The sequence below is a fragment of the Heteronotia binoei genome, chromosome 16 (assembly GCF_032191835.1).
Source record: "Heteronotia binoei isolate CCM8104 ecotype False Entrance Well chromosome 16, APGP_CSIRO_Hbin_v1, whole genome shotgun sequence".
Classification (NCBI taxonomy): Eukaryota; Metazoa; Chordata; class Lepidosauria; order Squamata; family Gekkonidae; genus Heteronotia; species Heteronotia binoei.
The window spans coordinates 1,469,695-1,496,242 of record NC_083238.1 but is presented as its reverse complement, the minus strand read 5'-3'; the positions used below and the strand labels follow the sequence as shown (position 1 = coordinate 1,496,242).

General features: G+C 41.0%; 1 protein-coding gene across 1 annotated transcript in view; it reads right to left on the bottom strand.

The window, feature by feature from the left end:
- Nucleotides 1-5,158: 5,158 nt before the first annotated feature.
- CCNT2 (cyclin T2) overlaps nucleotides 5,159-26,548 on the bottom strand; it is a 51,899-nt gene continuing 30,509 nt past the window's right edge. The window contains exons 8-10 of the mRNA XM_060257428.1: nucleotides 9,756-9,826; nucleotides 7,563-8,694; nucleotides 5,159-7,464 (exon numbers count right to left, since the gene is read on the bottom strand). Of these exons, the coding sequence (XP_060113411.1) occupies nucleotides 7,400-7,464; nucleotides 7,563-8,694; nucleotides 9,756-9,826 (1,268 nt within the window). The 3' untranslated portion in view covers nucleotides 5,159-7,399. The remainder of the gene's footprint in view (nucleotides 7,465-7,562; nucleotides 8,695-9,755; nucleotides 9,827-26,548) is intronic.

The following is a 26,548-nucleotide window of genomic DNA, read 5'->3' as shown; positions in this document are numbered from 1 at the left end:
GAAGACAGTGTAGCTTCAGGTAGCTTTTTGATGCAATTTATCTAGACCTTGGCCAATTCCACACTAGACCTTTAATCCTGGTCCAGCCCTGTCCCCAAACTGATCTTCTACACTAGAATAATAGAAGTATAAACTCATAGTTGTTGTTGTTTTTTATTCAAGTGTAGAATTTGTTTGGGGACAGGGCTGAACCAGGATTAAAAGTATTGTGCAGAACTGGCCCCTGCCTTTAAAAAGAAGTGCCTGAGGTCAGGATTTACTAGTAAGCTATCTCACGGTCAAGGAATAGGGGCTTCAGTGCCCCATGTAGCTCTTTTCCCCTCCCTATGACTAATACAAGTAGATATGTGGACATAACGCAAAACATAGACATAACAGGTAAAAGAATTAAAATTTTCTCAGCAATGAGTTACTTCGGCACAAAACTCTGATGAAACTAAAAACCAGCATTAGACACATCCCTAGACTACAACTACCACATTGCTATAGAATCAATCATTTATGTGTATTTGAATATGCAAGCTTATGCTATTTGTGGAATCTGGAACACAATCCTGAAAAATCTGATTCCTGATTCTCTTAAAATGTATGAGTATTCCAGAACAGGAAAACACACCAAAAAATGCAAATAAGCACATCAGACAATTTATTGACTCCAATGGGTAAAAATCAACACATTTTGCGTTATTATCTCATTAATGTAAAATCAATTCTACTTGCTCCCAAAAAGTTACCAGCTAGTTTGAAAAAATACTTCACAGTTCCTCATTGCTTACCCATACCTTGTTAACTTTGCAAAGCACACATTAAATCATTCCAAATTCTACACGTACTAAAAATTGATACAAAAATAAGCAACTTGCATTCATTGTGCTAATTTGCATATTTCACTCCGGACATCAGCACCTGAGTAACTATTATGCTGAGTAGTTAACTAGGCTTTGTTAATTTATATTTTCTATTCAAACACCACTGAGCTATTTGCTGGGGTTTCTCTTATAAAACCCCAGGTATTTTTTTATTAAAATGTTCATGCTGAAAGCCATTATGGCGTTCTGATTGGAATACTTCATGTAATTGCTGTGCAGCTATTAAATTCACTTTATGGTGTCAGGACTAGTCTAACTCTCCTCATGAAGGTTGCAGTTGGAATAAAATGGAATGGCCTCAATGTACAATAATGAAGGAATAAATCCCACCCATCCCCCAAAGCTCCAGTGTAAACAATACAAGTTCCCACCAACTGCGGTGCAATCCTATGCAGTTATTCCAGTCTAACCCCATGAAAATGAATGGCCTTAGACTGGAGTAACTCTTTAGGATTTCAAATAATAATGGTACCATTTCCCATCAATATTAATTACTTTTCCTTAACATTTTTGAATATTCAACATGTGAACACCTGAAAAAAGCAATAATCTTAATTCAATTTTATTACATTGTTTTCTGCGCTGCTTCAGAAACAGTCATGGGATACAACTCCATGCACTTGTATAGTAGAGATTTTTTAAAAATAATTGAGTCAAACATTGGGAAGCTGCACTTTCCACTGAAAAGCAGATATGATGATCAAGTCCTGCAAATACTTTTGCTACTACTTAAAAAAAAATCAAGCAAAATGTCCATATATGGTTACCTATTTCTCTTTTATGATCAAAATCAACAAAAAGATATCAGAGAACTTCCTTAGTTGGGTAATTAATGTTTTTTGCTGGTCTTTGAGAGGGATGTATGTGTGAAAGAGAGCTGGCATATAAATTGCTGTGGGATGGTGGTGAATGGGAAGGGAGTTGTGGCTCTATGGAAGAGTCTCTGCTTTGCATGCCAAAGGTCCCATGATCAATCCCTGGCTAACAGCCTGAATAGACAATTACTGACTTTCATGGACCAATGATAGGATTATGTAAAAGGCACCTTCATGCATGTAAATGAGGAAAAATTTCTATCCCCAGGCTCCCACCTGCAAAATATCAACTCAGATCTCAATAACAGTATAATAAAAAAAACCCGTAGCCCTCCCGTTCATTCTCGAGTTTTTACATGTTTTACAAAACTCTGTCAAAAGAATTTGTTGTTGTTCTTGTTGTTCAGTCGCACAGTCGAGTCTGATCACACACATGCTCCAGATGCCAGATTAGAAAATTTAAATTTTCAGCCAAATTATCACTTTCATTGGCCAGCTTGATAGTTCCATCAATATGAGGCAGTACAAGTAATAGAAATTTACAGCGGGAATACAACAAAGATGTACAGCAATGAAGAGATAAATCCCCATCCTCAAATATGCCAAACTACAAATATCTCATTCTAAAAAGCAACACATATATCTCATTTTTAAAATATTTGAGTTCCTCTCACCACTTCATGCTACAGCACAGAACTAAGGTCACTGAAAACTGTATTCCATATAGATGACCATTGCCTCAACATATTTTGCACAATGAATGTTTCAATTACAGATGCCACAGGTACATACAATAGTATCTGCAACATTCAGATATTAGGTATTTCATATTGAAACATTCTGAAGTCATGCATTTATTTTCACTTTTACATCTCTTTTATAATGAACCTGCATAATTCCATCGCACCCTTTTAGCTCTGATCCTCCTCTTTCTCCCTTACTATTCTATAAAACGGAAGCGTTGTTTCACTTACCGCTAAGCAGTGGTCCTGGAGCGGGTCTGTCCTTGCTACTGGGAATGTACTCCTCCTCTCCAAAGACAGGGCCAGCTTAAACTTGATCCTGGAGGAAGGGGCTTACCCTCAGGTTTCCTAGTCATATCCAAGCCTTGCCTCCCATCTCCACTATTTAAAACAGGGAAGGAAAAAAACATACTCTCCTCCCCTCTAAATACTTTTCAACATCAGACTACCCCTCTGTAATCAAAGACCTACATTAGGGGAGCTCTAAAAAGAACCCAGGAAATAGAGAACCCTGCTCTCAGGAAGAAAAAAAACACATCATAATAATCTGTCTGAACCTGGATAGATCTCTAAGCTGCCCCCCGTCAAAGGGTGGGTAGGACTGACCCACTCCAGGACCACTGAGAAAGAAGCTTCACGGTAAGTGAAACAAAGCTTCCGTTCTCTGGTAGTCCTGGAAGTGGGTCAGTCTTTACTACTGGGACATAACAAAGCAGTGCATCCCAGGGTGGGTTTAGCAGCTTCCCCAGGCAGACAGCATGCTACTGAAAACAACCACTGCTGAGGCCAGCTTATCTATCCTGTAGTGCCTGGGAAAGGAAGGAATTGACTTCCAGGTGTCTGCCTTAGAAATAACTTCCAGTGAAGGAAAGGAACTACAGGCAACAGGGGTGGCCACTCCCCTCAAAGGGTGAGCTGTAAAACTTTGAGGAGGATCTATTTCTTCAACTTTATAGGCCTCCCTGATACAGTCCCTCAACCACCAATGTAAGGTGGAAGTCGTGAACTGCTTCCCTAAAGATGCTCTCTTAAAGGAGAGGAGCAAGGCCTCAGTGGATCTGAGTGAGTGAGCTCTGTCTGGGCAGGAACACAGGACCCTAACGAACATTTTTTTTTTGTCAACTAATGGGTTAGAATAGAATGAAGACAGAATTACGTGTTAGGAATAACCACTGGTGCTGGGCATAACACAACCAATACTCCCTCTAAAACTGTGGAGTCCCATGAGCAAAAACTCTACCTCACGAGCCACCAACACCAAAGCTGTGAGCCACCGCACAAACCAGTCCACTCTGGAGCCACGCCTTCCGAGCCAAGATGAGAAAGTGAGCGCCTAGGAAACCAGGGGATTAGCCCCTCCCCCTCCAGGATCAAGTTTAAGCCAGCCCTGTCCTCCAAGAGGAGGAGTTACATTCCCAGTAGTAGTAAGGACTGACCCACTACCAGGACTTCTAAAGAACAATTATGCCACAAGACACTTTAGGATTTAACTCCTAGCACAATCTTATCTACAGTATTCCTTTAGCACATGTATCAGGGTGATGGGAAATATTGAACCATTTTTATAAAGAGGAATTTTAAGTAAAAAGTTGGAAGCACCATCATCCATTATGTGAGTAACAAAAGGCAGCAAATACTCGTGTAAGTACTGGGATTTTAGCCCACCTAACATGACTGAGTTGTAGAACACAAACACTAACAGCTATTTAAAAAATAAAACTGGAAAAAAATTACAAAATTTGCATCACTATACAAGCTGGAACAGTGAAACTGTGGCTAAACAAAAGCTTGCCCCACTTTAAAGGCTTAGCATATACATTTGAAGCAGGACACACAAAGTGGTTCATATTAAGCTGCTTCTTGTTAGGGGAATTAGTATAGACTGTTGAGATTAATCTTCATATCCCACTCATATTGGCTTTGGATTCCTTAATAATAAAAAACATCACCTTTTCACTGTCTAGTAAGAACACTGGTACATGTTTCTTCATAACCTAAAGCACTCCAATATTAAGATTTCAGTCTTCAATAAATATTATGTGAGTATCATAGTGAAGCCTTGGTTGAAATAATGTATTTTAAAATTTCAATCTTGCCATTTTTCTAACAAGTTTAAATAACCAAGATAGCCTATAGAAAAATGTAAATAGTTAAAAGAAACACTCCTAAGCAAATCTACTCAGAATTGTACTCTTAGGAGGGTGGGATTACAATTACACTGTAATAAATAAATCATCATACTTTCACAAGGCGCTGCAAAAATGTATTCAAGTCTTTGATTATCAATGATACTAAAAACAGACTTTCATTTTGATCCCAGTCTCTTCAAATGTTTGCGTCCAGTCAGCATTTTAGAGTTACGTGGTACATTAGCAGTTCAGTGCTTGCAGACACAAGTTCCAGTTCAATTATGCTCAAATCATTTAAGCAGATTCAAACAAGAACAGGGACAGAAGTGGAAACCTTACTTCAATAAAACCTTGCAAACAAAGATAAGGCAAACCAAGATCCAGGTCCCATCCTGCGGCAGTGTGCTGCAGCATAGGATTGGGCAACAGAATACTTGGAGAACCTGAAGAAATTATATCAATCTGTTTCTGCAAATGTAACAGGCAATTGCTATTTTTATTAATTTCTATATCTGCATTAGAACATGTGACCATTATACTTTCATACAGTAAGTGGGTAAAATTCATTCCAAGGCAAATCTATACGCTTGTAAGCAATACTGTGAGGCTTTGTAAATCAATTTTATTTGAAGTAAACATTTACTGGTTCTCTTCTTCCTACTGGGCATTGTAGTTTAAGACATTTTAATTTTTGCTTACACTGTATGAAATCCCTGCCCTCAGATTTAAAAGCACAGATGAGGTAGAAAGGAGTGTAAAAAAGGCTAAAAAATATGCAACAATGCAGGACTAAATTTCACAATACAGGGTTTAAGAAATATTCTTTCAATGTAGAGTTACAAGGGTAAAGAATTAACAGTTTTGGATGAGGCAGATTAAAGGGCAAAGGAGTAGATTAAAATCTGAAGACAACATTATTCATATTATCCATGTTCATGAAGTGTTAAAAAACATACCCAAAGTTCAAATAAGCATATTCAAGTAGTACAAAGTTTTGTATTACTGGCAACTAAATATTACATAGTAATTGATGCATAAGTAGTCACAGCATACTGTAACCACAAACTGGATACATGCTTACCCCATTTTGATTTTAAAGCACTTTTGTGTACCTAAAAGGCCTAAAACAGACACACTTCTGAAATGTTTGTAATCAAGTTAGAACACAAGCTGTGCAAGAACACATTTAAGTAGTGGCTCCCTCTCAGACAGGGAGGACAACTTATTATAATCTGTACATTAAATACCCAGTATGTAACACTTGCTACAATACTGAATTTTTGCTGAGGTAACTTCCATGCATTTAGGGTCAAGCTAGTAAAAGAGGAACATTGGCCTTTAACAGAAACCCATCAACATTCATAATGGTCATAGGGGCAGGTGCCTGCAAAACAGTAAGATGACACAGCCATTAAAATGTATACTTAGTGGTTTAATTGGAGAGTGATTATTCAGAGCCGGAAAAAAACCCCTCCAGTTTTGATAACTACAATCACAAGTACAATTCACGTAGCATACGTGATGGTTATTTTATTGTCTAAGTATAAGGGAGAAGTTGGGATACCAACATTTGTATTTATTTATTGCAAATATATAGTATTCCACCTGTAAAAGAAATATGGCATTTCACTCACGTCACACACACTTTTTTGGAATTCAAAACGTGGCTGTCAGTATGACATGCTAATGAAAAACAGTGATCCCTGTCCATTAATAACTTAAGTTTAAAAAGAAAAACTTAACTAATTTCACTATATAAGTTTACGTATTTCAGTTCTTAAATCATGTTAATCTATATAACCATTATTAACAGCTTTGTGTCTCTATTACTGCACCAAGCCAAACATTTAAATGCACTTTCACATCAAAAAGACTATATAAACTTTATTTTCTTTTTCCCCTTCTGAAAGTTAAGGACGCCCAGCAGTAAACTGAGTTTTCTTAAAGAAAATCACTAACAGAGGCCTGAGCAGTTTTCACATTGCCTCAGCTGGGATGCTGTGCCATTTGCTGGCAACAGCCAGCACACAATCCCCATTCTGTGAAGTGCTCTTGGGAAGTGGCTTCCAATAAGGCCTACAGTTTAACAAGAAGTGCCACTTTTGTTTGTATTACTTATGGATTCTGACATAAATGTTCTGTATATCGGTTATACTTACAAGCAGCTCCAATCCTGAGTATTAATGGTATATCTAAACATACAAAAATGTATGTACACTTCTCTCCACGTTTGTTGTAAACATTGTCAGTATATTTTACATATCCCTTCTTTGAAACATGCAAATCATACATACAGTATAAATACACAAAAAATACACTCATTCACAAACCAAGCAACAAGTTGTAGCTGGCATATTCTGTTATAAATAATCAATGCACAAACATTTGATGCAGCTAGGAACAGCCATCAAATTTGCGGTTCTTAATTGTGGTTGCAGAAATAAATCTGTGCATCTTCCATGTCTTTACAGTATTTATAATACTATTATACGTGAAGACCGGCTCATTTTACTACACCTCTTCTTTTCAGAGCAGCACATACATACATACATACATACATATATATATATATATACATACATATATATATGTATGTATGTATGTATATGTGTGTGTGTATATATATATATATGTCTATATATAAACTGGAGCAGCAACTCAGGGGTTGCTCATCCAAGATTAGGAAGGTTTCCATTCTAATAATTCTTAAATAAAAATGGGGGAAAGGGGTCTAAACAACTGATTACATATTCATTCCTTGGGCACTTAACAGTGAATCCAGCATGTCGAATGTGTCTTTGTAGTCCATATGCTGACTGTTTGTACTGTACTCGTGACTGGCATCAGGGCCGTTCTCCACTGGGTTCTTGTCCAGTTTCACGAGGGTGCTGAGATGTCCGTAGCCCACCTGGTATGTGACAGGGGGAGGAGGGGGTAAGGGAAGGTTAAAAACAGAGTTGAGAGAGGGTACATACTGCTTAACAGAGGAAGAACTAGATGAACTACCTGAACTTTTCGAACTTTTGCTCATTTTGGAGTGATGGTTGTGAGAAGCATCATTGCTGTGCAGCTTCTTTCTTGAAGATCCGGAACTAGAAGAATTTCCATCATTGCTCAAGCCAATGGGACTCCTCAGAACACCTGGCGTCAATCCATCACTACTATGTTTACTGCCACCACTACTACTGCTGCCACTGGCAGAATGAGAATGTTTATGACTACTACAATGATGGCGGTTTGCAAAATATTCCTTATGCCTTTCCTTGTGGTCCTTGCCAACATGAGGACTTGAGTGCTTGCTTTTCCCACTGCCCTCATCTGATGAGCTATGTCTCTCTGAGGAAGAGACTTTAATTTTCATTTTCAGATCTTCTTTACTGAGATTCTTTTCTGAGGGTGGAATGGGTATCCTCAGTTTCAGTGAACCACCCTTTTCTTTTTTGTCAGGCATGTTTTTGTCTGGCTTCTCTGCATTTGTAACAGGAATTTTCATTTTAATAGGGGAATTTGCAGAACTGCTACTTGCTGCTTGGGACTGTATGTGCTTTTTGCACTGAGGTTCTGTGCCTATGTAGTGTTCTCTTACATCAAGTTCCAGTGTTTCTAGCTTGCGTTTCTCTCTGTATTTATCCAATGACATTTTCTGAGGAATAATTACGGGGGCGGCAGCAGCAGGTTGTCCGTGGTGTTTGTTTCCTGGTTTCTGTGCAGTAGAATGCTCTGAGTGTTTGTCAGGTCGATGATGCAATCCTGAATGTAACTGCAGTGAAGTGTTTGGTTGAAAGTTTATGTTGAACTGACCCCCAGGGAGTGAAATATCCTGTTTCTGAGAATATATCTGTTCTGTCCTTGTGTGTTCTTGGTGCTGGGGCCATTCTTGGTGGGTGGACAAACTGTATGAGGTACTTGGCATTCCTGCCGTCATCATTGTCAGATTTTCTTGACCATCTTGAACAGAAATGCTTCCTGAGTTCAGAGGAACTGGGGCTGGAAATGTAGGTGCCAACTGTTTTTGGAAACTTGAGTTTGAAGATGCAACGGCATCTGCCAAAATGGAATTCTGAACCAAAGATGAACCAAGAAGTGAATTCTCACATGCTTGACCATCTCCTTTAGGTTTTTTAGCAGCTTGACTAGCCTATATAAGAATAATACATAAGGAAAATTCACAGTTATGTCTATAAGAACATCAAGAGGTTTATGGAAGCTTCCTAAAGGAAAAACAGTATTGCAAAGCTCATTTTTGAAAATCAGTTCATCTTCATCATAAATAAAAGTTACTCTTATTTAAAAGTTTTATATACAGGTAAATTAACAACAATAATAAAAATCAGATTTGTTAATAGCCCCATCCCAGCTTACGCCAGGTTCTGAGTGATGTACAGAGTATATGTCCTAAAAGCATTATGTAATTAAGATCAACACAATAAATTATATTTTTAAAATTTCCAAGAGTCCCAGATGGCATCCTGTGTGTTTGTTTTCCATTCTGGACTAACAGGGGATCATGCGGGGGGAGGGGAGGGAGAGAAAAAGGGAAGGTCAAACCCAAGACCCTGAACCTGACTTGGTACTCCACTAGCATAGCTCTGGTCCCCTCCCCCACGCAGCCTCACCATCCCCAGTTTATACCACTTTAAGGTCGGGGATCCAATCAGCTGGGAAAACCGTGGCAGCGGTGGCGAGCAACTGCTGAAACAGTCGTGCTGCCATAGTTTTCCCGGCCAATTGGATCAGCTGATCGACCCCGGGGGGGGGGGGGAGGTTGGTCTGGAAGGCGCTTCACCTTCCCTGGCCTTAAAGTGGTAAAAACAGGAGGTGGTGAGGTTACGTGGGGGCGGGCAGCAAGGCTGTGGGGGGCAGGGCAGAGAAGGGAGCAGGAAAAAGGAGGAGGAGGCACGGGGGTCTGCTGACTCTGGGGTCGCAGTGGGCCAGCCAGCCGTGGGGCCGGTCCCTTGGATAAAAATGGTTGGGAGCCTCTGCTGCAGAGCATTCTGGAACCTGGTTGGGTCCATTAATCTCTGTGGGCAAGCATAAATTAACTCACTGTTTAAACAGGGAGGAGTGGAGATGCCCAGCCAAGTAAGTTATTGTACTATCAAAACACATTTAAACTAGTAGTATACACTAGGATGCTAACTTTAAAGAAAACAGTTTGCTTCTTAATTATGAAATGAACTCATGACAAATAATTCTTACCCTCCAATTTCGAATCCTCTTTAGCCTGCTGGGAGTTTTCTCCAATATCTGAAGAAACTCGTGTGTTAGCTCTATTAAAAAACAAACAAAACTAAACTTAAAATGTGATCAAGCAGCTGATTGACACCTAGTCAGGAATTTTACACTACTGAGGTTATAAACCTTTAATAACCTTGAACTATGTAACTAATAACCAGAAAACTGCCCAAATACATGTTTTCTGAATCACTGCTTGTGTCTAAGCAACAATAAGCAAGTCAGATATTAAAATTCCCCACTTAATGGACACCTTGTAGAGTCTGATACAACTTTTGGTCAAAGTCTTGCTGTTTTTTTCCTAAGGGCTAGTACACCTGCCAGGTTCATCACTTAGCTACCTAATGACCCAGAAGAGTGCAAAGTGGAAAAATCTTTTTCACTTAAAGCTGTAGAATGTATATATAGCGGCAGTTGTTGACGCCCATTTCTAGGATGGCCCCTGCAGAAGGCCTGGCTCAGATGAGCAAAGCTGCCATGGTGCAGCACAGGAGAGGATATGAGGGTGCAAAGTCATGATACTTTCACAAGGTGCTGTTATAGCCAGCACCTTGAATTCCACCGAGTAACTGATGGGCAGCCAAATGCAGAATGGGTGTCACATGCATGATCTGACTAGCTCCTGATAACAAATGAGCTTACAAAATTCTCTTGGGAAAAGAAGGTGGAACCACTTGTAAAAATGATCAAGTCTGCACTTTTTAAAAGTCTCTGAAGAAAACGTTTATAAGACTTCTGCTTTAAAAAAACCCCTTCACTAGCTATTGATGATGCTGATTTCTAACTTAACACTATTGGAGAAATTTACAGAGCAACAACCAGGATTCCTCATCAGCCCAGATGTGTTTCAGTATGCTTTCAGGACCGATTTGGGATCAAACTGGCTGCAATGGCAGGGTGGGATGCTCTCCATTTACAAATGGAAAGCCAGCATGATGTAAAGGTTAGAATGTATGACTAGGATCTGGGAGACCCAAGCGTACTTTGTCACTACTATCCCCTGAAAAGGCCACCTTGAGGCTTAATATTGCACTAGGTAAAGTAGCCCAATAAGTACAGGGTTGCCACTAAAATTTTATTTTTCATTTCCCTGACTTTCCCTGACCAACATTTGTCAATTTCCCTGACCATTATTCAAACATAACCACAAGTTAAAAAATGGTTGTATTGCATTAATGCAAGGTGTTAGATTTTTGTATATGATTGTTACACATGACTGTCTGTACAAAGTTGAAGGCTCGGTGGCTGAATGACCTTTCTGGGAAGAATACATCTGGTACATTAGCGGCTGGCCGGAATGTCCTGGAATGTCTGTGGTTGACCAGGAATAGCTGTGGTTGTACCCCGTGGTCGCACAAATATGTGGTAAAGAGTTAATGGTTCCCAAGGGACATTTTGAAACATTCTCTCAAGAGCATCTTGATACAGAGCATTTGGAGTTTGGTGAACAACAAACCTATTGACCTCGTCGGAAGGGAGTTTTCGGCAATGTCCTTATATGGAGTTTTGATATATTACAATGTGAAGAATTGTTAAAATGGTCTGGGTTTTATAGAATGTATGGATGTTTATCTATACCTGTTGGAAGGGAGATGAGAGGGGGTAAGGAAGATGCACAGAGATTTCTATAATAGATCAATAGGACAAAGTAGAATGTATGCACACATATATACATATCCTCCCTTTTCTATACATACACATATATGTATCCTCCTTTTCATACATATTCCTGGTTATTCACAGATGGGTCTTACATGTGTGTGATTTTTACATTATGCTCTATTGTGATACGTGTATATCAAGGCATTGATTAGGAATGGGTGAGAGGGTTTTCAGGTTCTATGGGAAGAGTTTGTCCCAAGTGGGTTTTTTGGTTTTTGGATCTGGGAACAATATAATTATCCTAGATTATTTTTGGGAACATATAATTATCCCAAATGAATCTTACATTTTGCCCTTGTTAGTTGGCAAAAACAAGTGGTTTTCATGTGTAACAAAGGCTTTTGGCGTTTAGTCAAAAGATGACGAGTTTGACTTGTTGGGTTCTAATTGGAAAGGGGACCTTCTGGGTTCTGACTGGATAAGTCAAGCGGGGGGGGGGAGGTTTCCTGAATTTGATTGGACAGAAAGGGAAAAGGTGGATAGTGGAAATGTTATATTTGGACCCATCAAGGAGGGCGTGGTTGGCTTAGTTAGTTAGCTAAACAGTGAGTTTAGGAGAAGTCTCCTGAGAAGCAAGACCCCTCTACAAACTTCTGCATAGACCTGAAGCCATAGGGAAGGTGAGATGAAATGCGCTTTGCTGTCTTTACAATAGCTTTGCTTTTACTAAATCTAATAGGCTAAGGGTTTGGGTATAAGAAAGACTATAGCCATGTAACTAAGAAGCTGATTAACCATGGGTCATGTAAACCTTACACCCACGAGTCACGAATTCCTGTCAAAGATGCTGCAGTAACTAAGGTTTAAATAAATTTCCAATATATTTCAGAACCTGAAGTCTGGTGTTTTTCTCCCTGAGGGGTGTCCTTCCCAGAGTATCTGAATAAAGATCCCCTTTTATTATGTAGGATTAGAATCCTGCATACTTTATCTGTTAACAAAGGCTTACTGAAATGTTCCAGTCTACAACTATACAAGTCTCAACTGCAAAAATGTTTGTCAACGTAAGAGATTTAATATCAGCTTTTTTCAACATTAACAGCAGCAACATTTGTTTTGCAATTGCATCAAAAATTACACCAAGATACAAGGCCGGTGCGTGGGAGTAGGCCATGTAGGTGGCTGCCTAGGGTCCTGTATGGCCTACGGTGTGCCACTAGGTGCCCCCTCCCCATATGCCAGCTGGCCTGCGGCATCTTTCCCCCATCCAAGACTCGGGCGGAGGAAAGAGGCAGCTTGGCCTAGTTCCCAGGCTGCCTTCCCATGCAGGGGAGGCAGCCTGAGAGTGAGGCAGAGGCCCCACGCCACCTCTTTTCCCCGCCCAAGACTTTCTCGCGCCGTGGGAAAGTTGAGGGGGGGCTTTGCAAGGCAGGGACTCCTCGAGAGGCAGTCGAGCAGGATGTGGGCTTTTGCACAGAGGATCCCTCAAGATAGGCTTCCAATCCCCAGGTCCCAGCGGGGGATCCCTCAGTTTTACAGGCTTCCCCCGCCCCCAGTCAGCTGGCCAGCGGGGGGAAGCCCCACCTCCACAGTCATCACATACATCTAGAGCTCCAGCAGGTTTAGACGCTTGCAAACAGGTCCATTTTTAAAATGTGTGCCTTTAAAGTTGACCAGGAAGCAGAAAATGAAGTGCTTCATGGGAAAGGGTCAGCAGCACTTTCGTCAGAGCACACACCTTCTGTTTGTTTTGCTTTCGTTTTCAGAGCAAGTAAAGTTGTGAAGGAACCAGACCCAGTAAGTGGGTGTGTGTGTGAGAGGAGGGAGGGGATTCCCCGGTTTGGAGGCCCTCCCCCCCGCTTTACAAAGCGGGTCGGGAGGAAAATGTCTACTGGGCACTCTTATTATTCCCCATGGAGAACAATTTCCCTAGGGAATAATGGGGAATTGATCCGTGGGTATCTGGGGGGGGAATGTTCTTTGAGGCAGAGGCACCAAATTTACAGCATAGCATCTGATGCCTTTCCTCAAAACACCCTCCAAGTTTCAAAAGGATTGGACGAGGGGGGCCAATTCTATGATCCCCAAAGAAGTTGCCCCTATCCTTCATTATTTCTAATGGAGAGAAGGCATTGAAAAAGTGTGCAGTCCCTTTCAATGTGATGGCCAGAACTCCCTTTGGAGTTCAACTGTACTTCCAACCTTGCTCATGACTCAACCCCCAATGTCTCCTGGCCCCACCCCTAAAGTCCCCAGATATTTCTTGAATTGGACTTGGCAACCCTACCTCAAGAGGAGCCCTCCATGCAAACAAGGCCAAACCCCGCTCTGCTTCCCCACACCACAGGGAGGTTGAGCTGGGGGGAGGTTTGCACAGAGGGCTCTTCGGGAGCCCTCCGTGCAAAAGGGCCCGCCTTTGGGTGGGCACTGGGGGCCCTCCCTCACTGGAGGGGGGGGGGCAGAGTAAACTCTGAATGCTAACAAACGGGAACTTTCCAAAGATGGGAAAGTTTCACTTTCTGGTTCCAGAAAGTGTAATGAGCAGATCAGCAGCAAGAAAGGAGGTGGAGTTTCTGCAATCTGGAGAAGCAGACAACCCTCATTTGCAACCTTTATGCATGGGAGAAGTCAAGAGGGTGAGAGAGCTTGTACTCTGTATACTCCAGTAGGAACAAGCAATGACATTTGCAAAATTTTCTTTGTATGGTGCAGAGTAGAAAGTACTAGTTGTCGACTTCCTGGGTTGGAAAATGCCGAGCTGAACTGCTTCTCAGAAGGGGAACAGGCTGGAACTTCTGTTCGGGGTAGTGGAAGGCAATCTAATGCCTACTACCTACTTTTCTCAGTCAGAAATTAGTCCAAGTTATGCACAGGAAACTTTGAGGAGATTTACTTTGGCTAAAAGGGAGTCCTGGGGGGGGGCGCTCCTTTGAGGCTTTGAAGGGTCTCTGAGACGCATTTTCATCATCTGCAGAAGTTTCCAGAGTCATTTATTTGACTTAAGCTCGACAGGATCCTAATCTTCTTTGAACTAAACTAGGGTTGCCAAGTCCAATTCCAGAAATATCTGGGGACTTTGGGGGTGGAGCCAGGAGATACTGGGGGCAGAGCCAGGAACAAGGGTGTGACAAGCATAATTGAACTCCAAGAGAGTTCTTGCCATCACATTTAAAGGGACAGCACACCTTTTAAAATGTCTTCCTTCCATAGAAAATAATGGATAGGGGCACCTTCTTTTGGGGCTCATATAATTGGACCTCCGGGTCCAATCGTTTTGAAACTTGGGCGGTACTTTGGGGAGAGGCACTAGATACTATTTGGTGCCTCCACCTCAAAAAACAGCTCCCCCAGAGCCCCCGAAACCTTCAGATCAATTCCCCATTATACCCTATAAGAATCGATCTTCACATAGGGAATAATGAAGACGTTTCCCTCCTCCCCCCCCCCCGTTTCTGGCAAATCTGATGCAGGGGATTGGCCTCTCTACTACGAGTTGCTGCCAGCTTCTTCACAGCAACACAGACACACCATCCCAAATTGAAGCCTTTCAATCAAGCCTCCAGAGGTGCAAAGGCACATGGTCCTTTGCCGGCGGGGCTCCCCCCGCCAGCCAGCTGACTGGGGGCAGGAAGCAGCCTGGGAAAATGGAAGAACAGCTGTTGCGATTGGGGCTGGGTGGGAAGGGCCGCCACCCCCCCCCCCCCACTTTCTAGATTTTTGGCGAGCGGGGGGAGGAGGCTCCAAATCGGGAGCCCATACTAAACATCTAAAGCTATACAAGACCAGTGTTGATCTGGATAACTACAGAAAAGGTACAGATCACTATCTTTCATTCGGGGACTAATTAAAGTTAAACAAAATAAAATCAGAAGGTGGGAAATTGAAATCTAGAAAGCTTGGAAGAAGAAGGGGAGAAGGGCCAAAATTTGGACTTTGTAAACTTTGGACTTTGTAAACTTAAAGGACAGTGTTAAAAATTGGAAAGGAATTTACTGTTTAGTCTACTTGCGGTTTTTGAGAAAAAGCCCCATAATCATAGAACTGCAGCTCTCACGTCAAGCATCGTGAGATCTCTCTACCAGCGAAAACGGGATTTGGTGGCAAGTAAAGCAGGAAGTATTGGATGAAAAAGGGAAATCATTGAAGCAGCCAGCCTACTCTAGGACTATAATATCATAGAAAAACATCGGCGGCCATTGCAAGGAGGCCAAAATTTAAATATAACTTTTAACGTGTTCAGCACATTAAACATTGGTGGAGCCGACAGAGGTGACGATTATAAAATAAATGCTATTGGACATTATTGCTAACAAACATTTTAGAAGCCTCTGGAAGAAAAAAGAATTTTTTTTTTTAAAGTGAAGCAGAAAGTCGTAACCGCCATTTTGCAGAAAATAAAAACTTTAAAAATTAATATCTCAGCCCAGGAGGCGCTGAGGACAGCGAAATTAGGCTTACTGAAGAAAGCAAGCTTCACTCTTTTAAACCGGATAGCTGAAATTTAATTTAGTGAGGTCAATTTTTTTGGTGTTTTTACATGTCAGACCACAAGCAAACCCGTGCAAGAACTGCTTCCCTGGAGAAAATGCAGGACCAATTGGATGCAATGGAAGACAGGATAATGAAAGGGATGAAGGAGATGATAACTGCTTCCAAAAAAAATTAGAAAAGATAATGAAGAGCTAAAAAAAGATATAGAGGATCTCAAAAATGAGACTGTGGTAACATCCAAGAAAGTGCAAGAGGTGGAAGGGAGAGTGAAAGTACATGATTCCACATTGTTAAAAATACAAGAAAAAATTGCAATTCATGACTGCAAATTGATGGAGACGTCTGAGAGGAGTACCTGAGGATGAAGAAACTGGCTTGAAAGAATATATAATAAAAATTATTGCAGAATTTCTGGCGGAAGATCCTGACTATATGTATAGAGTGGAATTCACTTTATGTTAAAAAAAAAAAAAAATCTACCAAGAGATGTAGTTATAAGATATATGATAAAAGAAATGGTGGGAAAAATCATGAATAAAAACTTTGAAAAGACATTGATAGTGGGAGGCAGCAGAGTAAGAATTATGAAGGAATTGCCAAGACAAGTGATAAATGACAGAAGAGCATATAAGAAATTGACAGAAAAATTACGGGACAATGAAATGAGGTATAGATGCATAATACCTGAAGGTTTGAGCTTTGAACTTCAAAGAAGAAGGATTACAGGAACTGCGTAGATTTTTTGAAGAACACAAAGAATTTGCACCATGATGGATTACAAATTATTATCTTGGAATGTAAATGGACTAAATTCACTACAAAAAAGAATGGCAACCTTTCATTGGATTAAAAAGCAAAATTGTAATATAGTTTGTTTACAAGAAGTACATATTAAACAAAAAGATTACAAATTTTTATGGAATTAGCAATTGGGACTAGAATTTTATTCATTGGCTGAATAGAAGAAAAGGGGAGTGATCTTTTATATTAAACAAGAACTGGTCCCGAAATTAGTGTTATAAGAAATAATAAGGAAGGAAAATTGGCAAAGTCTTTTTTTGAATTGGTCAAACAAGAAAATCTGGAAGATATATGGAGCAAATTTAATCCTGAAGTGCGGGACTATACCTTTTTTTTCAGCAAGACATAATACTTTTCCCAGAATTGACATGTTGTGGGGTACTAAGGATTTAGGCCTTATAACAAAGAAAATAGAGATTTTACCTAAAATAGGGACTGATCATAACCAAATGTGGATTACAAAATTGTCTATAAAGTCGAGAAGATGGAGATTAAATGAAGATTTACTACAGAATAAAGAAATAAAGACATCTCTAGAAAACAAAACTAAAGCTTTCTTCCAAATAAACGATAAAGAAGATAAAGAATTTCAGACGGTCTGGGATGCTTATAAAGCAGTAATGAGAGGAATATTGATTACTTTGAATAATAAAGACAAGAGAGCAAAAGAAAGATGCTGGACATTCAAAATGAAATAAAGAAAAAAGGGGAACTGAGAAAAAGGCCAGGGAAAAAGAAAATTATGAGGGAGATTATAATATTACAAACACAAATGAGACATTTGTTAAATAACGAACTGGAATGGAATCTGAAAAGATTGTAGCAGAAATCTTTCGAGGGAGCAAATAAACCTTGGAAATATTTGGCCTGGCAACTGAAAAAAAAGAGAGAAAGCAAAATTAATAAAACTGTGGTTGATGGAAGAGAGGTGGTAGATCAAGAAGGAATAAAAATAGAATTTTTAAAGTACTATGCCAAATTATTTAAGGGTGTTAAAATAAAGATGGAAGAGTATTAACAAAACATTAAAATACCACCCTTAACAGAAAATATGGGAAAAGTTTTGAATGATCCAATTGAAAAAATAGAAATTGAAACAGCGATTAATGCAATGAAAATTGGAAAGTCACCTGGGCCAGATACAGCTAAATTTTTTAAAACCTTCAACGAGGAGTTAATACCGAAACTTCAGAAATTGGTGATAAGAATAAAAGGGAAAATACCAAATACATGAAAGGAAGCTGTTATTTCGTTGATTCCAAAAGACGACAGAGATGTCACGAATGTAAAAAATTATAGACCAATCTCAATATTAAATAATGATTATAAAATACCGGTATATATAAGAATATTAGCAGAATGGCTTAAACAACATCTGACAAATTTTATAAAGGAGGATCAAGCGGGGTTTTTCCCCAAAAGGCAAATAAGAGACAATATTAGAACTGTTGTAAATATTGTAGAATATTATGAAAGACATCCAGAAAAGGAAGTAGCATTATTCTTTGCGGATGCAGAGAAAGCATTTGATAATTTAAATTGGGATTTTATGGTTGCAGTAATGGAGAAAATGGAGTTGGGGGGAAAACTTTATAAGGATGATAAAACCAATATATACTGAACAACGTGCAAGGCTATGTATAAATGCAGATCTTACAGAAGACATGATAATTAGCAAAGGTACAAGACAAGGCTGTCTGCTTTCCCCACTGTTGTTTATAATGACTCTTGAAATCTTACTGATATAAATCCAAGAAGACAAAGAAATAGAAGGATTAAAAGTAAAAGGATTTACTTATAAATATAAAGCATTTGCAGATACGTTTATAAATGAAAATCCCATACAAGTAACACCTTTGTTGTTTGCTAAAATACAAGAATATGGAGAACTGGCGGGACTTTATATTAATAAAGAAAAATCAAAACTTCTATGTAAAAATATGCAAGTAAATAAACAAAGGAATTGCAGAAGCTAACGGGTTGTGAAGTTACCTCTAAGGTAAAATATCTGGGTGTGAAGATAACAATGAAGAATATTGATTTGTTTAAAAACAATTATGAAAAGCTATGGAATAAAATGGATGAAGATATGATAAAATGGAATAAACTTAATTTGTCATTGCTGGGCAGAATAGCTGCAATTAAAATGAATATTCTGTCAAGAATAATGTATTTGTTTCCAACTATTCAGATTGTGAAAGACAGTAAACAATTTAATAGATGGCAAAGAAAAATCTCAGAATTTGTGTGGGCTGGGAAGAAACCAAGAATTAAAATGAAAATTTTAACAGATGCAAAAGAGAGAGGTGGATTTCAGCTACCAGACGTAAAACTATATCATGAAGCAGTTTGTTTAGTGTGGATAAAAGAATGGATGATGCTGTTAAACAAAAAACTCTTAGCATTGGAAGGTCATGGAAATAAATTTGGCTGGCACGCTTATATGTATTATGGAAAAAAAAAGATGTTTTTTTCTCTCACCATTATATAAGAAACAACCTGTTAAATACGTGGATGAAATATAAGAAATATGGGGATGAGAGAAAGCCGTTATGGATAGTGCCAGCAGAAGTAATAAAAATAACAGCTGAGATGGGTGAAGAAAAGTAGTTGTCATACAACCAATTATTAAAAATACAAAGTGGCAAAATAGAATTGAAAACTGCTGAAGAACTGAATAATAAGTATGACTGGTTTCAAATGCAACAAATAAAGAGTATGGTGGAATAGGATATTAAAACTGAAGGAATAAGAAAAGAGCAAACAGAAGTGGAAAGAGTTCTACTTGGAGATAATGAAAAATTAATTTCAGAACTATATACATTACTTCTAAAATGGTCTACAGAAGATGAAGTAGTGAAATCTCAAATGATAAAGTGGGCAATTAATGTAAATAAAGAAATACAGATGGAAACTTGGGAATATTTGTGGAAGAATTCTATTAAGCTTTCGACATGTCACAGTATTAAAGAGAACTGTTTTAAAATGATGTATAGATGGTATATGACTCCTAAAAAGTTGGCAAAGGTGAACAATAAGATGCCAGATAGATGTTGGAAATGTAAAGTAACATATGGGATAGATAAAAAGAAGTTATTAATGATGCAAGAAATAGATATTGTTACCATATGTTACCAAATAAAATTGTTTTAAAACAAGGAAGTACTAGCTGTCTGTGAAATCCAATAGTGGCAAAACTCATTTGCAACTCTGTGCTGGATTTAGCAGGAGACAAAAAACCAAGTTTACAAGATAATGCATGGGATGGAGAAAGTAGAGAAAGAAGTACTTTTCTCCCTTTCTCACAATACAAGAACTCGTGGGCATTCGATGAAATTGCTGAGCAGACAGGTTAAAACGGATAAAAGGAAGTACTTCTCCACCCAAAGGGTGATTAACATGTGGAATTCACTGCCACAGGAGGTGGCGGCGGCCACAAGTATAGCCACCTTCAAGAGGGGTTTAGATAAAAATATGGAGCACAGGTCCATCAGTGGCTATTAGCCACAGTGTATGTGTGTATACAAAATTTTTTGCCACTGTGTGACACAGAGTGTTGGACTTGATGGGCCGTTGGCCTGATCCAACATGGCTTCTCTTATGTTCTTATGTTCAAGTTGCTTACCTGTAACTGATGATCTTCGAGTGGTCATCTGTGCAGTCACATGCATGGGTTTTCCACCTGGAAACGAACTCGACCTCGGAGAATTCAAAGATAGCCTCAGGTGTTTTATTTTGGCACACATTCCCTCTAGATCTGGGGAGCAGGTATCCACTGTGCATTCCTGGAACGAGGGAGAGGCGCTTCACCCACCCAGTTTCTTCTAGCCGCTGTGTAGAGAAAATTTTAATTTAGAGAGTAAACCAGCAGCAGGGAAGGCTCGGTGGGTGGGTGTGACTGCACAGATGACCACTCGAAGATCATCAGTTATAGGTAAGCAACCTGTTTATCTTCATCATGGTCTCTGTGCAGTCCCACACATGGGTGACTGGTAAGCTGAAGTGAACGGTTGGTGGGTGCTGGTTCAAAAGAACACGTATTAAACATGCATACAAATGACATGAAATGTCTAGGGCAGGGGTGACCAACAGTAGCTCTCCAGATGTTTTTTGCCTACAACTCCCATCACCCCCTGCCAGCATGGCCAATGGCTGGGGCTGATAGGAGTTGTAGGCAGAAAACATCTGGAGAGCTACCACTGGCCACCCCTGCTTTATATGATTACAGCTGCAAGGCTACTTTATGCCCAGAATTGGCCACCCCTGGTCTACGGCGTAGTGTGTGGCAAACATAGATGGAGAGGACCAGATCGCAGTGGTACAGATGTCCTCCATTGGTACGCCTCTGCAGAAGGCTGATGATGTGGAAACGGCTCGAGTGAAATGAGCTCGCAAGTTTTCAGGTAAGGGTTGTTTAGTCAGCTGGTAACATAGGCAATTGCAGACACAACCCATTTAGAAAATCTCTGAGTTGAGATCTTGTACCCTTGTTTATGTGTTCCATAGGCTACAAAAAGTCTAGGGTCCTTACGGAAAGAGCGTGTCCTATCGATATAGAATGTAGGGCTCTACGTACATCAAGATTATGTAGAGTCTTTTGTCCAGCATCACTGGAGTTCTGAAAGAAGGAAGTGTAGTCAACTTCCCTAAGTAGTAAGGGGAAACTACCTTTGGCAGGGAAGCAGGGTCCGGATGTAGCACCACTCTGTCATGGTGAAAAATGGTGTATGGGCAGTCTGTCCTGAAGGCACAAATGTCACTGGCTCTCCTGCCAGATGTAAGTGCCACCAGTAACACCGTATTCCATGACAAGAGATGCAGTGGAATGGATGCCATCGGTTCAAAAGGAGGTTTCATCAACTGGCTCAGGACAAGAGACAGGCTCCATGTTGGTTGTAGTTGATGAACTGGAGGGTGATGTAAAATGCCCTTTAGGAAGGCTTTTGTTGAGGAATGAGAGAAGACAGCGCCTCCGTCAATGTGTGGATGAAGAGCTGAAATAGCAGCCAAGTGAACTTTCAAGGAGGAGTAGCCCAGACCGGAGTCCGATAGAGACAGAGTGTATGACAGGATTTAGGCTACAGAGGATGATTCAGGAAGGAAGTTGTGTTGAGAAGTATACTGAGAATTGCTTCCACTTTTGGGAGTAAGATTTGCTAGTGGACGGTTTTCTGGCATTGAGTAGGACCCGTTAGGCTTCAGGGAGGAATTCTATAAATTGATTTTCCAGGCACTCAGTTGTAGAAGAGCTGATCGTGGTGCAGGACTTTCCCTTTTTGTTGAGAGATTAAGTCTTGAGCTGGAGAGAAACGATGGAACACATTGTGTGACAGAAGTAGGAGGGTGGTGAACCATGGCTGACAGGGCCATCAGGGAGTGATGAGGATACCCTTGGTCCGATCCAGTTGGATTTTCTGAAGAGTTCTTATTATTAGTGGAATCTGAGGGAATAAGTAGTGAAGTGGTCCCGACCACGAGTGGAGAAATGCATCTCCTGGGGATTGCGGGGACAGAGGGCCCCAAGTGTAAAAGCGCAGACATTGTGCATTGGCCGGAGAGACAAAGACATCTATGGCTGGAACGCCAAAGGTCCTGAAGGCTACTTAAAGTTAAGTGCAGTTGAGGGCCCATTCGTGATCATTGACAAGATGCCAGCTTAGCGTGTCTGCTTGAACATTCTAGATTCCCGGCAGGTGTACAGCTGTCAGGAATATGTTGTGAGCAATGCTCCAATGCCAGAGGGGTAAGGACCTTCTGCAAAGGCAGATGGATGCAGTGCCCCTCTGTCAGTTGACATAAAATACAGTGGCCACGTTGTCTGAGGTGACCTGGACATGCAAACCGCGAAGGGACGGTAGGAAAGACTTGAGTGCTCTGTGGACTGCCAAGAGTTCTAGGCAGTTGATGTATAGAGACTTCTCGTTGTCTGTCCACTGCCCCTGCACCGTCAGAGATCCGAAGTGGGCTCCCCAACCCCACTTTGAAGCATCGGTCATGACAATGGCCAACGGAGGTGTCCATATGAATGCCGTTCCTGTCAGAAGATGATTTATTTTCCACCACTCGAGGGATATGAGAATGTGGTGTGGAATGGTGAGTAAAGTCATTTGGTGTTGTCAATGCAGGTAGAAACTCCACACAAACCATAGTTGCAGAGGTCTCATGTGAAATCTCGCAAAACGCAGTACAAAGGTCGTAGCAGCCATAAGTCCCAGCATGCGCTAAAAAATGAACGCTGTTTGGGTAGGGTGCAATATGATGGTAGAGGCCAGAGACTGGATGCGGCGGGCTCTGTCTACGTGAAGGTAGGCCTTGTGGGATATCGTGGACAGGCCTGCACCTATGAATTGAATGTCCTGCGTTGGTATCAGATTGGACTTTGTAAAGTTGACTTGAAGCCCCAATGAAGACAGAAGAAGCAGAGTGGTAGAGATGTCTTATTGGAGTTGCTCTCTGGATTGGGCCACAATGAGCCAGTAACTGTAGATCTTCGAGGGGTCATCTGTGCATTCACACTCATGGAGATAGAGCGCTTGCACTGATCCCCGAATTGGTACCCAAAAAACCCAGGATTTTTCACGCTCGGCACCAAGTGAGCATGCGCAGGTGTCCCAGTACACATGCTCACCGGAGTCAGCGCGAGGATCCTGCCAGTTCCTTCCTGACCACTGGAAGCCCCTAAATAGGGAGACAGTCAGCAGTGGGGAAGGAGGGCGGGTAGTGCGAATGCACAGATGACCACTCGAAGATCTACAGTTACAGGTAAGCAACCTATCTTCTTCGTGGTCTCTGTGCTTTACACTCATGGGAGATTAGCAAGCCAGACATACCTGGAGGCGGGAGCACACAGTCAACCAGAAGAGACAGCTTGCAGCACCACAGCTCCCAGATGAGTCCTCTGCTGAGCATGCACATCCAGAGCGTAATGCTTCATGAAAGCATGGGGAGAGGACCAAGTGGCGGCCTTGCAAATGTCCGTTAAGGAGACACCCTTCAGAAAAGCAGGAAGTAACCATTGGAAGAAGGTCAAATTGCAAGTCAGCCAGCCTACTCTAGGACTGAAAAACCATAGAAAAAAAAATCAGCAGCCATTAAAAGGGCAAAATAATTTTTTTTTTTAAGTGCTTGGGACTTTGAAAATTGGTGGGATTGGTATATTTGGACATTATAAAGTTAATCCTACTGGACAGTACGGTTGAAAGCAACTTTAGAGGCCTAAAAAGGAAGAAATTTTTTTGAAAAAAGGGGTAAGAAAAGTGACGGCCGCCATTTTGGATTTTTAAAAAATTGAAATATTAATATCTCTGCTTGGGGGCCCCTAGAGCGGCAATTTTAGGCTCATTGGAAAGAGCAAGTCCAGCTCTTTTAAATCTGATAGTTTTCAATTTGTTGAGATCAAATTTTCGAGCATTTTTTTAATGTTAGATCACAAGCCAATACGTACAAGGGAAATGGAAAAGATGCAGGAGCAGTTAGAGGCTATGGAAGCAAGGCTGATGAAAGGAATGAAGGAGCTCAAGAAAGAAATTAAAAAGGACATTGAAGCTAGTACAGTAGCTCTAGAGAAAAAAATTTGAAGACCTTAAAAATGAAACTATAGTAACATCAAAAAAAGTGGATGAGGTGGAGAAAAAAAGTAAAAGAATATGATTCCACCTTAAAAAGTCTGCAAGAGAAAGCTGTATTGCAGGACTGTAAATTGATGGAAAACCTGGTACGTCTGAGAGGGGTACCTGAAAATGAACATGATCTGAAGGACTATATAATAAAAATTATTGTGGATTTTTGGAAGATGATTTAGAAACATCAAAATACCAATATGATTATGTGTATAGAGTCAACTCTCTTTATGCCAAAAAGAATTACCAAGAGACGTAGTAGTAAACTTTGTGACACAGGACATGGTGGGAAGAATTATAGCCAAAAGCTTTGAAAAGAACTTTGTGGTGGAAGGCAGCGTAGTGAGGATTATGAGAGAGCTGCCAAAGAAAGTACTGTCTGATAGACCTATAAAAAAACAACAGGAAAACTATGGGACAATGATATAACGTATAGATGGATTTTACCAGAAGGTTTGAGTTTTGAACTCCAAGGCAGAAGGATTACAATTACAAGTGTACAAGAACTGAGAAGATTTTTGGAAGAACATAAAAAATTTGGCGACACAGCTTAAAGAAAAAAACAATGGATTACAAATTATTATCTTGGAATGTAAATAGACTAAATTCACCTCAAAAAAGAAAAGCAACATTTCAGTGGATTACAAACCAAAAATGCAACATAATTTGTCTACAAGAAGTTCACATTAAACAAATGGACTATAAATTTTTATGGAATAAGCAATTGGGTTTGGAATTTAATTCATTGGCTAAACAAAAAAAGAGAGGTGCACTTTTTTATATTAAACAAGAATTGGAGCCAAAAGAAATTTTTAAAGACAATGATGGGAGGTATTTAGCAGTGGAAGTAACATTAAATACAAAAAAAAACTGCTGCTGGGACTATATGCACCAAATGGTGCGAAAGACTCTTTCTTTAAAGAAATAATGCAACAGCTTGATCAAGTGTCATATGAACAAATTATGATAATGGGAGATTTTAATGGTACAATTAAAAATACATTGAATAGATCGGGGAAGAAAAAAAAATAATAAGGAAGGGAAACTGCCAAAATCTTTCTTTGAATTAGTCAAACAAGAAAACTTGGGAGGATTTATGGAGGAAGTTCAACTCTGAGGTACTGTCCGAACTTGTAACTTTGATTGCTTTGCTTTAACCAAACTGACTCCATGTTGTAACTTAGAGTGCTTGACAGCGGTCATTGACCCGGGCCTCTCTGCTATGCCAAATATTTAGGGCAGTAAGGCAGGCGGCAGAGAGTCTCTGCTTAACATCCACAGGTGCCCTTTGAAGCCAAGCCGTTTGGCCTTCGCAACAGGGGGGCATCCTCCCTTTCTGATAACGAAGGCTGGGAAGAAGAGACAACCATTTGAGACCGTGTGAATTATTGTTTTATTATGCTTTGCTGTGGGCATAAAATGTAACCAACTGCCCAGAATCGCCATTACTGTTATTTCGTTACTATAGTACTGTAGTTCTTCAATAAAGATCCTAACTTGCAACAAGTATTGGACTCTTCTGAAGTTCATCCAAGTTCTGACATTATAACAGTAATCCTTTTGTTTGGGCTTATCGGAACTGGCAACCTGGCCCGATGGCGGCACTGGCCCCAGACAACGGAGAGCCCAGTATCCCACCAGACGAAGAACCCCTCGACCCGAAGGTAACCGGAGCGAGGAGGAAGATTAAAGTCCCCACGCCGTTTTCCGTTGACGCCTTTCCTTCCCGAACCTGGAGTCCGAGGAAGTCTAGGCCGCTATGGAGGCCGCGGAGCAACGCTACCGAATTCTCGCCACGGGCGGGGGAGAAGGGGACGAGGACGAGCCCAGAGACGAGGGGCTCGGCACTTATGGCGGAGGGGACCCGATCCGAACACTACGCAACGAATTGTTCAATTGGGTGAAAGAAATCCACGACGAGGTTCATGCCTCCAGAACCCTGATGGCAGAGGAGATGCAGCAGAACCTGGGAGCGATCCGCGACCAAATACGCACGCTCCAGGGGGTCGTGGCCACAGGGCAGATCCCGGGAGGAGGACCGGCGGGCCCTCCGGCAGGCGCGCCGGCCGGGCCCCCGGCGGGACCCCCCGCGGGGCCGCCGGCCGGCCCTCTAGTAGGACCCCCGGTTGGGCCCCCGGCCGGTCCTCCAGCAGGCCCCCCGCGGGACCGCCACCCGGCCCTCCGGTGGGACCCCCGGCCCCACCACCCGGTGGGCCGGTGGCTCCGGTAGTTCCGGCTCCTGCC